General features: G+C 50.7%; 1 protein-coding gene across 1 annotated transcript in view; it reads right to left on the bottom strand.

Moving 5' to 3' along the window:
• ANKRD11 (ankyrin repeat domain 11) overlaps positions 1-13,404 on the bottom strand; it is a 65,746-nt gene that overhangs the window by 36,525 nt on the left and 15,817 nt on the right. Inside the window, exon 2 of the mRNA XM_089667753.1 lies at positions 6,330-6,468. Within this exon, the coding sequence (XP_089523879.1) occupies positions 6,330-6,468 (139 nt within the window). The remainder of the gene's footprint in view (positions 1-6,329; positions 6,469-13,404) is intronic.

The following is a 13,404-nucleotide window of genomic DNA, read 5'->3' as shown; positions in this document are numbered from 1 at the left end:
TGGAGCTGATTGAGGAGTCGATCGATAACCTGCCCAGGAAAGGCTGCATCCCCCACACGGCTGCCTCTGGTCTGCACAAATCCATTACGCTGATTCAATTAAAATGCTTTCCTAAAGATAGAAGCAGCTGTAATCGACGTGATAGAAGATGGCAGTTAGCAAACTGTCTGTGGTGTGAGCTTTATAATGCCCTTATGGCAGCTTCTTCCCAAGCACTTCCCATTATGTGCGAGTTATGGAATCGCCCGCGCAGACTGCCGCACAAACCTACATTTATAGATAGAAGCACTTAAATCTTCGCCATTACAATCCTTCTACCAAACCTGCATGAGCAGTAAACCGAGCTGCTGAAAAGGGCGGTAATAGCGGGGTGTGCGTGTGTTCAATGCAAGGCTGTACTTGTCTTCAGAGCCCAGAAATCAGATGATGGGACTTGTGTGTAAAACATACAATACCTGCGGATTATGAAAGCAGCTAAAGAGCAACTCCGGGGAACAAGAAAAGTGGAAGTTAAAATAAATGAATGGGGGGCGGTAACAGGTTAACCTCTTAGGACAACTACCTGGTGCAAATCAGACGGCGTCCTAGTTGGGAATGGGATTTTCAGCAGTTTTGTGTGCATTTGACATCCCTGCCACCAGACAGCAGACTTCTGTTTGCAAATCAGCAACAAGTTATAAGGATTCTAAAAGGCAACATTTTTATTAATTTTATTATTTTTTTTCAGAAATAAACAAGTTTATACTTACCTGCTCTGTAGTGGTCTTGTACACAGGGGCCCTCATCCTCTTTTCGGGTCCCCCAGTGGCGCTCCTGGCTCCTACTGTTGGGCAAGTACCCCCATAGCAAGCTTCTTGAGCGCTCACTCCCAAGCTGGCTCTGAGTGTCCATTGACACGCACAATGCAGCTCAGGCCCACCTCTCTCCTCACCGGCTGTGACGGACAGCAGCAGAAGCCAATGTCACCTCTTGCTTTCTCTGTCCAATGAGGGGAGAGAGCTGCTACTCTCAAGCACATCGCTGGATCAGGATTGGACTCGGGTGTGTGTGTGTGTGGGGGGGGGGGGGGTGGGGGGGCGCTGGGAAGCTGCTTGCAGAATCTTAAAGAGGAGTTTCACCGACCGTCTTCTCTCCCCGGCTCCGGCATCTTCAGTGTGGGCACCCGGAGGGGACAGCTTGTGGCTTCATAGCCGGGTGCCCACTGAGCATGTGCAAGAAGTGCTGCGCTTTGTGAATGGCCCCGTAGTCTTCTGGGACCTGTCACGTGTCCCCGAAGACTACAGGGAGGGGGTTGGGGGGGGGGGGGGGGGGGGGGGGGGGAGGACAACTTCCGCTTCCAATCACCTAGGCACAGCAGAAATGGGAGCGGGTATTTGTCAAATTCAGGTACTCACTTCCCAAAGGTACCAATCCTAAATGGGGAGCGGGGGACAAAGGCTTAAAGCAGAACTTCCCCTTCTGGGTGGAGCTCCACCTTAAATAGCATTTAGTTAAAAGCTGCCTTTAGAACCACTTTAAAGTGAACCTGTCAGACGCGGCAAACAGACTCCGCAGGAAGGAAGCTTCTACTATTATTCAAGATATATAATCAGTTTGCACAGCGCTTTACAATGGCAGAGATGGATGGAGGACACTGGATACAGCGAATGTCGGGGTCCGGGGAGAGCGGACACAGCGAATGCGGGGTCCGGGGATATAGTGAATGCGGGGTCCGGGGAGGGCGGATATAGGGAATGCGGGGTCCGGGGAGAGCGGATACAGGGAATGCGGGGTCCGGGGAGAGCGGATACAGGGAATGCGGGGTCCGGGGGGAGCGGATACAGGGAATGCGGGGTCCGGGGGGAGCGGATACAGGGAATGCGGGGTCCGGGGAGAGCGGATACAGGGAATGCGGGGTCCGGGGAGAGCGGATACAGGGAATGCGGGGTCCGGGGAGAGCGGATACAGGGAATGCGGGGTCCGGGGAGAGAGGATACAGGGAATGCGGGGTCCGGGGAGAGAGGATACAGGGAATGCGGGGTCCGGGGAGAGCGGATACAGTGAATGCGGGGTCCGGGGAGAGCGGATACAGTGAATGCGGGGTCCGGGGAGAGCGGATACAGTGAATGCGGGGTCCGGGGAGAGGGGATATAGTGAATGCGGGGTCCGGGGAGAGGGGATATAGTGAATGCGGGGTCCGGGGAGAGGGGATATAGTGAATGCGGGGTCCGGGGAGAGGGGATATAGTGAATGCGGGGTCCGGGGAGAGGGGATATAGTGAATGCGGGGTCCGGGGAGAGGGGATATAGTGAATGCGGGGTCCGGGGAGAGGGGATATAGTGAATGCGGGGTCCGGGGAGAGGGGATATAGTGAATGCGGGGTCCGGGGAGAGGGGATATAGTGAATGCGGGGTCCGGGGAGAGGGGATATAGTGAATGCAGGGTCCGGGGAGAGCGGATATAGTGAATGCGGGGTCCGGGGAGAGCGGATATAGTGAATGCGGGGTCCGGGGAGAGGGGATATAGTGAATGCGGGGTCCGGGGAGAGGGGATATAGTGAATGCGGGGTCCGGGGAGAGGGGATATAGTGAATGCGGGGTCCGGGGAGAGGGGATATAGTGAATGCGGGGTCCGGGGAGAGGGGATATAGTGAATGCGGGGTCCGGGGAGAGGGGATATAGTGAATGCGGGGTCCGGGGAGAGGGGATATAGTGAATGCGGGGTCCGGGGAGAGGGGATATAGTGAATGCGGGGTCCGGGGAGAGGGGATATAGTGAATGCGGGGTCCGGGGAGAGCGGATATAGTGAATGCGGGGTCCGGGGAGAGCGGATATAGTGAATGCGGGGTCCGGGGAGAGTGGATATAGTGAATGCGGGGTCCGGGGAGGGCGAATATAGTGAATGCGGGGTCCGGGGAGGGCGAATATAGTGAATGCGGGGTCCGGGGAGGGCGGATATAGTGAATGCAGGGTCCGGGGAGAGGGGATATAGTGAATGCAGGGTCCGGGGAGAGGGGATATAGTGAATGCGGGGTCCGGGGAGGGCGGATATAGGGAATGCGGGGTCCGGGGAGAGCGGATATAGTGAATGCGGGGTCCGGGGAGAGGGGATATAGGGAATGCGGGGTCCGGGGAGAGGGGATATAGGGAATGCGGGGTCCGGGGAGAGGGGATATAGGGAATGCGGGGTCCGGGGAGAGGGGATATAGTGAATGCGGGGTCCGGGGAGAGGGGATATAGTGAATGCGGGGTCCGGGGAGAGGGGATATAGGGAATGCGGGGTCCGGGGAGAGCGGATATAGGGAATGCGGGGTCCGGGGAGAGGGGATATAGGGAATGCGGGGTCCGGGGAGAGGGGATATAGGGAATGCGGGGTCCGGGGAGAGGGGATATAGTGAATGCGGGGTCCGGGGGGAGCGGATATAGGGAATGCGGGGTCCGGGGAGAGGGGATATAGGGAATGCGGGGTCCACATAAGTGTTTTACGTAGTACTAATAAAAGGCTTCCAGCCATATTACAATACAATCTGATGCATTGAGCCAAACAAACACAACGGTTCCCAATAGAACATTCCGGCATAGGGCAGACTATTACAACCAATGAACCACCAGCACAACCACAGTATTGTACAATACTAACATTTTCCAACATGTCTGAAGAGTCAGTCCAGTCACAACAGACAACACTGATCTGGACAAACACCCCAGATCCAGAATTAACCACCATCCTTTACCGCCCCGACACCAATGCAGACAATCCACACCAGCCGTGCCCACCAATGCAGACAACCCAGATGCAACTAAGAACGCCAAACATGGCGGAGAAGAGCTGGAACTATAAGGGGGAACCTCACGGCTGGAATCGGCAAAAATATGAAATGTCAGTTTGGTGATCGCACACAGCAGAGCCGGCCATCCAGGGTCCAGCACTGTACAGGTTCACCACCAGCAGCAGGCCATACCATACGCGGGGGGGGGGGGGAATGAGGCGCGGGGGGAATGAGGCGCGGGGGGAATGAGGCGCGGGGGGAATGAGGCGCGGGGGGAATGAGGCGCGGGGGGAATGAGGCGCGGGGGGAATGAGGCGCGGGGGGAATGAGGCGCGGGGGGCGGGGAATGAGGCGCGGGGGGCGGGGAATGAGGCGCGGGGGGCGGGGAATGAGGCGCGGGGGCAGTGTGATCTGTTAAAGTACATCAGTGTTGATTCAAATCCACACTCTTGCTCTGGTGGTCATACATCTGTCAGCCATGATGAATATCATGAATAAACGATCTATCCCGGGTTCGCACCGGATCGGACTTCACTTGAAGTCGCACGATTTCAAAGTCGGACAGAAGTGCGACTCGGGGTGCGACTTCATGCGCAAAGGTCTATGCAAGTCGCACCGCAAATCGGTGAAAGTAGTGCAGGAACTACTTTACTACAACGGTTCCATCGCCAATCACTGGATGTGATTTGAGCGTTCAAATCACATGACAACTTGCATCCGTGTGAACTACGGCTCAGAGTCCATCACATACAACATTGCAATCAACATGGTAACAGAATGGCACACGCTGGAAGGTATAGAGCCGATATCACACGGCGTGTTCACACCTCGGACTCAATGACCGCACTGTAGCACAAAGCCGCGTATTTCTCCAGAACGCACAATATGGATAACCGGAAAGACCGGCCCGGTCACTAAACATCAAGGGGCTTAAAGGGTTAGTTCACCTTTATAGAAAAAAAACAAAAACTGCCTATACAGGTAAGGTGGGGGAGGGGGGCGGGTCTGACCTCATTTTCACAAAGATATTAAAATAGAACCAGAGTTGGGTAACAAAAACAGTGAAAAGGTCTGGGAGATAAAAAAAACAAACAAAACCAAAAACAATAAGTAGAGCGACTTCAGGGACCTAATCTGTAGTCTGGAGGAAAGGAAGGACTGGAACCTTTAAATCCATCAAGAGGGTGAATGGGGTTCAGGGGGCGGTATTTCCAATACGAAGCCGAGATGGAGAACACGGGGACCTCCAAACCATAGAAAGTATTTCCCTGGAGGGTAGTTGGTCCTTGGAACAGACTGCCAGCAGAGGTAGGGGGTCAGGCAGCAGTACTCGGCTTCAAACTTGCTCAAGTCAAAGATCTACAGACAGAAATCGTTCACTTTTCTGTATCAAAGCAAACTGCAGCTCCAAGGCGCGGATCACACAACTTGCAGGTTTTTGCAGAAACGCACTCCAGTCCATCTAACATGGCTTCTGATTGGTCACATTCCCATCTATGCGTTGCTCAGCCTCTGCGTTTTTGCACAAGGATCGGGCACTTTTTTAAAAATGCAAAACATTGTGTGTTCGGTTCAATAGATGTCAATGGAGACACTGCAAAAAAACGCATGTGGTGTTTTGCATTTTTAATCTGCCCAAAAAAAAAAATAGCAAAATGCATAAAAAAAAAAAAAATAGCAAAATGCATAAAAAAAAAAAAAAAGTGTCATATGCAAAAAACACAGCAGAAACGGATGAAGTGTACACCGCAGAGGTGTGAACCAGGATACAGCTGGATAATGTCCTAGGTGGAGGTGCAGGTTGTGTACCTCCCCAGAGGCGTCCCTAGGGTTGGTGTCACCCGGTGCGGTAACACTTAGTGACACCCCTTCCGACGATCCCCGCAGAATGGATCAGACTCCGATCCATTATGCTCAATCCACAGATCCGATGCATCCTGCGGGGATCATCGGCTTTCTTTACAACTTACCTTTTTGTGGAGCAGGTCTGGTGTCACCCGCTGAGGACCGCAACCCCCGCACCTGCCTTGGGACACCACTGCACCTCCCAAAGCCTGACTGGAACACTCCCAGGATGTTGCTAGTTGAGGCCTAGTCAATACTGCTCTCCTCCACCGTCACAGGAGGGCGCTCTCAAACACGGAGCTCAGAGCTACTGCATCAGGGAAGAGAACGAATATGTGCGGATAAATCAGAAAGAGCGCCCTCCTGTGTTGGATGTGAGCAGTAATGACTAGGCCTCACTTAGCAACATCCTAGCAACGTCCTGGGAGTGTTCCAGTCAGGCTTCCGGAGGTACATAAATGGCTCCACCTATAGTAAGGACATTACCCAACTTTAGTCAGAGCTGCACACACTGATCTACAGATCCCCTCCCCCCCCTTACCTGTGCAGCAATTTATTGTAAAGGTGAGCGAACCCTTTCACCTGCAGTAATATGCACTCCACTATTTCCACAGAGAAAACCAGTAAAAAGCAAAATAAAAAAAAGGAACCAAACAAAAAGGAAACTGTTCTTAGAATCTGGAAAGGGAAGTTCTGACCGAACCCGAATCTCGGCCCACAAAGCGGCGAGTCTTACCGGTATCAGAATCTTTTTGATCTCCATTGGTTCCTACTGAGAAAGGCAATTTTCTTTTGGTAGTTTTTTCTTTCACTTCTTTCCCTCCATCACTTCGATCCAACTTTGGAGTTTTGTTTTGGGAAACTTTATCTTTATCCTGGGGAGGACAATGGAAAACCATTAAATGGTGAAATCATTGCATGCCAACAAAGTAAATCATCAACCCGCTCAGAGGGAGCTGCATTTTGGGGGATTTTACCGATCGCCATCGATTCTTATGATCGTTTCATATCCCCAAAACCGATATTAAGCTGCTCATAAACCATCAGATGTTTCACATTTGGAGGAATGGGGCCTGTGGGGACTCATGGGAGAGCCAAGAAGTGACGGAACCCAAACCACGAGGACCACTGCCACGTCCATCAGAGCCGGTATGGGACCGCCGCAGTGACACAAATGCTGCAGCACGGAGGGGAGGACACGTTTGTTTTTTCATTTACCCCCATAATTCTCCAACTTCTCCCAATTCAGATTTCCTTTCAACCAAAGAACACAGATAGTCTAAAATGAGAAAAACTCCGAACATCTCTGCAATACAAGTATCTTTCCCCAGGATTTGTCTGCCGCCCCCCTTCCTGCCCACGGGGCACAGTCGCCCCCCTTCCTGCCCACCGGGCCCCGTCGCCCCCCTTCCTGCCCACCGGGCCCCGTCGCCCCCCTTCCTGCCCACCGGGCACCGTCGCCCCCCTACCTGCCCACCGGGCACCGCCATCCCCCTTCCTGCCCACCGGGCACCGCCATCCCCCTTCCTGCCCACCGGGCACCGCCATCCCCCTTCCTGCCCACCGGGCACCGCCATCCCCCTTCCTGCCCACCGGGCACCGCCACCCCCCTTCCTGCCCACCGGGCACCGCCACCCCCCTTCCTGCCCACCGGGCACCGCCACCCCCCTTCCTGCCCAGGCCAATTTTCAGCGCTGTTGCACTTTGATCGACAATTGCGCGGTCATGTAACACTGTACCCACATGACATTATCATTTGTTTCACACAAATAGAGCTTTCTTTTGGTGGTATTTAATCCCTGCTGGGGGTTTAATTTTTTGCTAAAGAAAATTAATACAGTCTGAAAAAATTTGAAAAAAAGAAAAAGAGAAAAAAAAAAAAGAAAAAAAAAGAAAAAGAAAATCCACAATGGATAGAGGAGGGGCTGGCGGAGGATCCAAGAAAAGGAGGTTCACAGCTACTCTGTACAGGTCCATTGCACAGAGCAGTTAAGAGCGGTTTAAAAAAAAAAAAAAAAAATGACCTTTACATTCACTTTAAAAGGTAAATGTTTAGGTAAAAGTATTGTGCACTTTTTTGGTCTTTAGTTTATATAATGAAAAAATAATAATTAACCGAGTGAACAAATACTACCAACTGAAAACTGAGAAACATTATACAAATTTAGTTTAATTTGGGTACAGTGTTGCATGACTGCACAATTACTAGTTAAAGTAGCACAAAAATATGTCCTGGGCTGGAGCGAATATAGTTCGTTTCTGAGCCCCCGGTACACCCACACACTAAACAGACATCTGGATTCTTTTTTCTCTTAAATGCTGGACTTTTGGGTCACAATATCAAAATCGCTCGAAGCAAATGAAGCCCGGATGACTTCATAAATGCCGCTGTCTGTGTTTGCGATAAGTGGCCATTTAGACAGCTGTAACAGTTCAGCCGCAGACGACGGCCCTCTCTATTAATTGGATAACAGGAACCAAATCGTCCCCAGAACATCAGTCTGCCCAGGAGAAGCGCAGGAAGTGGGATAAAAGGAAGAGAACGTTCGATCAGAAATATGCCATTTTATGCAAAAAAGTCAGCAATTCGATCCACAACCTGAACGGGCGGCCGGGTGAGCGCAGTTCAGGCGCGGTCTAGTATGAAATACTAATCACCGATCGCTGAAAACTGAAGAAGTCGTCTACAAATCACATTCCCTCCAATACAAGATGTAAAACGGATTCCATGTCCACGAGGGGAAAACACTTCACACGACTAGTACTTGGCTAAAGAGCTTACACTTCAATAGTGCCATGCAGTTACAAGAGGAAAAAAAAAGGTAAAAAAAAAAAAAAGTTGGAGCACATCGGCTGCGGTCTGCCTGAAGATTGATCCGTCCTGTCATCCAAGTTCTTGCACTTTAGGGACACTTTATATTTCATGAACTGTAGCACTTCTCTTTATTCCATTAACCCCTCCCCCTCCAGAGGATTCCCCCCCGACCAAGCCATTTTTTTGCGATACGGCGCTGCGTTAATTTAACTGACAATTGCGCGGTCATGCAACGCTGCACACAAATGACAGTTTTTTTCCCCCCACAAATAGAGCTGCTTCCCTGTAGTATTTGATCACCTTTGTGGTTTTTATTTTTTGCACCAAACAAAAAAAAAAAAAAAAGACCAACAATTATGAAACAAATTTGACCTTTTGCTATAAAACATATCCAATTAAATAATAAAAAATTAAATTGTCATAAATGTCAGTCAAAATGTCTCCCGCTCCGTGTCTTCGCTAAAAAAAAAATCCCGATACGTGTAAATTAATTGGCTTACATGAAAGTTATCGCGTCTACAAATGGCGGTATAGATAACGGGATTTTTTTTTTTTTATACTAGTAGTAAAGGTGGCGATCAGCAACTCAGAATGGGACTGCGGTGGGCATTCTGACACTGTGTGGGGGGGGGGGGGGGGAACTGCCACTGACATCCCCAGTGACACCAATACAGAGATCAGTGCTAATAAAAAGCCCCGACACTGTACTAATGGCACCGGGCAGGAAGGGGTTAACATCTGGGGGCAAAGTTAACTGTGTGCTACCAGGGAGACATGCTGTGCAGAGAGATACAAAGCAGCATGTCCTTGATGATGTGTTTACACACAGGTCTCTCCCGTCAGCTTTCCCCGACAATCGCTGGCCGGGACCTGATGATTGACATCTTTAGCCGCCAATAGCGGCACAGGACGGGCAGCGTACCCAGAAATGCAAATCATATATATATTTTGCGCAGCCCTACAGCAGTACTTCTGAAGGCAAGCAGTTAAAGTTGCCTGAAAACCTCATTTATGAGTTCCAGCAGGATTGGCAGATTAGTCAGCTGAGTCCCAACAAAGGACCACATTACTGGGAACTTATGAAGAGAAATCACAGAGATGCCATTGGGAAGGTACCAGTCCTCACACCGTCACCCTCACTGCACCTACCGAGTCCCTGGTACCCAGGTGGTGTTCTGACATTTCGAGGGGCCTCCTGCAATGGCCAGCACGGGACCTCACTGGCGAGACCCTCGCACCCAACACGCGTCAGTAATGGAAGCTCCAATATTTATATCCTGACAGGTTTCCATTCAACCACCAGGACCGTTGCTGGATCCTCGCCATGACAACAACAGTCCTGTGCTGATCAGTCTACAGGAACCCAGCCAACTCCGGCATCCTTCTCCTAACCCACTGCTATTGGTCCACAGGGACATTACATAGTTAGTCTGGCTGATAAAAGACAAAAAGTCCATCCAGTTCAGCCATAGAAAAAAAAAAAAAAATATATATATATCCAAGCATGCATTTCTATATCCTAACCTGTATGGGGGGGGGGGGGGGGGAGCTTTCCCACAATCCCCATGGATAGGAACCTTGGAAGGTACACTCAGATCCTCGTCCCTCCCCAGTGGATTCTACAGACAACACAAACCAATAGGGGGAATAAATGAGCGACAAATCAGGAAAACAAGGGGATAGATTGGGCTGAAGATGTGTTACTATTACAATTAATCCGGGATTTCTCTACACTCCATGAGTACCCAGTCCTTAAAGGAGGGGTGCGGGGGGGAGTCCTTAAAGGAGAGGTGCGGGGGGGGGGGGGGTCCTTAAAGGAGGGGTGCGGGGGGGGGGGGAAAGAGTCCTTAAAAAGGGGCGCGTGGAGTGGGGGGGGGGGGAAGGAAGGGGTGCGGGGACAAGTCATTTAAAGACTTGTGTCCCGTGCCCCTCTTTAAGACTGGAGGGGTGCGGGGTAGGGGGACAAGTCCTTAAAGAGTGGAGAGGGGGGGGGGGGGAAGACGAGTCCTTTAAAAGAGTAACTTCCCCTTTTGAGTGGAGCTCAGCTTTAAGAATAAGCTGCAATAATAAAATTTACTTTTGGGTTTAAAGTTTAATATTGCTTTAAATAGAACGAATGGCAAAACGTCATTTTGGGCAGTGTAAGGGGGGGGGGGGGGTCACAACCCATTGGGATTTCTTTTGATTTCCCTTCACTTCCTGTCTCCTAGTCAAAATCGGAAGTGAGGGAATCCCTGGTTTCCACTGAAACTAGCGTCCCCATTAGAAGATTTTCCCCTACTAGTGATCTGGGGAAAACACATTTGAGATTTCCTTTTACTTCTGGTGATTCTGTTAAGCATGACAAGGAGGAAGAGGTGAATCTCCCTAATGGGGGTCACAGACAGCAAGAGAAACCCAGACATTCCAATCCCTCTCCACCATCCAAAACGCAGAGCATTACACTGTACTCTAAATGATTGACTTTTGTCTTAAAGGGTAAGTCCACCTTTTGACCAAAATTAATGCATTTTTTCCAAGAAAAATTTGCATTTATTTTTGGCTGCAGGAGCCTGTAAAGCATTGCACCAGCATTCAGTAGGAGGCTGGTGCCATCAGTCTCCTGCAGACCTGTCAGTGTATCTACTTGCCTGCAGAGGATGTGGAGATGTACAAACAAGCAGATATACTGGCAGGAAAATTCAATGAACTACCACAGAGCTCCACAGTGCCATGGCAGTTAATTGAGAACTACAAGCCGACAGCCACTAACGAGCCCCCCGCCCCTCACACTGGGGGTCGGTGGGAAGAACGTCCCTCACACTGGGGGTCGGTGGGAAGAACGTCCCTCACACTGGGGGTCGGTGGGAAGAACGTCCCTCACACTGGGGGTCGGTGGGAAGAACGTCCCTCACACTGGGGGTCGGTGGGAAGAACGTCCCTCACACTGGGGGTCGGTGGGAAGAACGTCCCTCACACTGGGGGTCGGTGGGAAGAACGTCCCTCACATTGGTGGTCGGTGGGAAGAATGTCCCTTACATTGGGGGTCAGTGGGAAGAACGTCGCTTACATTGGGGGTCAGTGGGAAGAATGTCCCTTACATTGGGGGTCAGTGGGAAGAACGTCCCTTACATTGGGGGTCAGTGGGAAGAACGTCCCTTACATTGGGGGTCAGTGGGAAGAACGTCCCTTACATTGGGGGTCAGTGGGAAGAACGTCCCTTACATTGGGGGTCAGTGGGAAGAACGTCCCTTACATTGGGGGTCAGTGGGAAGAACGTCCCTTACATTGGGGGTCAGTGGGAAGAACGTCCCTTACATTGGGGGTCAGTGGGAAGAACGTCCCTTACATTGGGGGGTCAGTGGGAAGAATGTCCCTTACATTGGGGGGTCAGTGGGGAAGAATGTCCCTTACATTGGGGGGGTCAGTGGGAAGAATGTCCCTTACATTGGGGGGGTCAGTGGGAAGAATGTCCCTTACATTGGTGGTCAGTGGGAAGAATGTCCCTTACATTGGGTGGTCAGTGGGAAGAATGTCCCTTACATTGGGGGGGGGTCAGTGGGAAGAATGTCCCTTACATTGGTGGTCAGTGGGAAGAATGTCCCTTACATTGGTGGTCAGTGGGAAGAATGTCCCTTACACTGGAGGTCAGTGGGAAGAATGTCCCTTACATTGGTGGTCAGTGGGAAGAATGTCCCTTACATTGGTGGTCAGTGGGAAGAATGTCCCTTACATTGGTGGTCAGTGGGAAGAATGTCCCTTACATTGGAGGTCAGTGGGAAGAATGTCCCTTACATTGGGGGTCAGTGGGAAGAATGTCCCTTACATTGGGGGTCAGTGGGAAGAATGTCCCTTACATTGGTGGTCAGTGGGAAGAATGTCCCTTACATGGGGGGGGGGGGGGGGGTCAGTGGGAAGAATGTCCCTTACATTGGGGGTCAGTGGGAAGAATGTCCCTTACATTGGGGGGGTCAGTGGGAAGAATGTCCCTTACAGATTGCTAAAAAGATTGCGGTTTCAGAGGGAACGTATGAGAGGCAGATGTTGCTCATTGAACCTCCAGCAGCCATTGGAGGAACCCAGCTTTATGCATAACTAGAAATTATTTCTAAGCTCTCCCTAGAGCGACACATTTTCAATTTTGGAGTTCAGTTCCACTTTGAAACCCAAGAGAAAAGCAAGAAATTCTAGGTAGGTGCCTTGCGGTGAAGACATTAAAAAACCAACAAAAACCTGCATATATGGAAATGGCGGCAAATGTTTTACTAGTAACGGTTCTCATTTATACTGCAGAAAGGTTTGTTGAAGTCCTCAATGTCGGCCTCTCATTCATCCAAACAATTCTCACATCCAGCAGCTCTTCCCACAATCCTTCACCTGCAAACCCCCTGCTGAGCACAAAGGCCACAACTCCTGGTCAGCAGCCAGCAGGGTCCGGACACGTCCTCTGCATTCAGTCCATTCCATACAGAAGGAGAAGCACCACCCAATAGGCCCTCTAGGCCATTCAGCCAATCCATGGCAGTCTAGATTACATGTCAGGAACCTGGAAGGGATGTGTCTGCAAGAGGCCAAAACGGCAGATCAACCTGTCTGCAGGACTACACAAGGAAAGTGCAAGAGGAGTACAGGGTTTAACCCCTCCCCCTCCAGAGGATTTGGCTGTCAGTATGCGGGAGCTGACAGGGGAGAGCTCAGTTCTCCTCTCCGCCGGAGATCCTCGGCAATTACCTTCCACTAATAACAGTTTCTAGGAACAAAAAGAATAAAAAAAAAAAAAACAGAAAAGATGATAGAGTGCATGGAGCCTAATAGAAGAGAAAGCAGAGGCTTCTAGCTGGGCTGCTGCTTCTGGGTGCGGCCTGGAGGTGGTTTCCTCAAGTACTTGTAAGGCCACATTTTTATTGAGTCCAAACATGCTTGTTTACCACGATTTACAGCCAAAAAACTCCTCTAGAAGCCCGCAAGTTCTGGGATTATTCCAGCCAAAAAACATTGATTCCAGTCTGTGTGTACG

The sequence above is a fragment of the Staurois parvus genome, unplaced genomic scaffold, assembly GCF_062004578.1.
Source record: "Staurois parvus isolate SC_StPar_1 unplaced genomic scaffold, SC_StPar_1.0 ptg003552l, whole genome shotgun sequence".
Taxonomy (NCBI): Eukaryota; Metazoa; Chordata; class Amphibia; order Anura; family Ranidae; genus Staurois; species Staurois parvus.
Note: the sequence above shows the minus strand (reverse complement) of the source record. Positions and strands in the feature narration are given on the sequence as shown.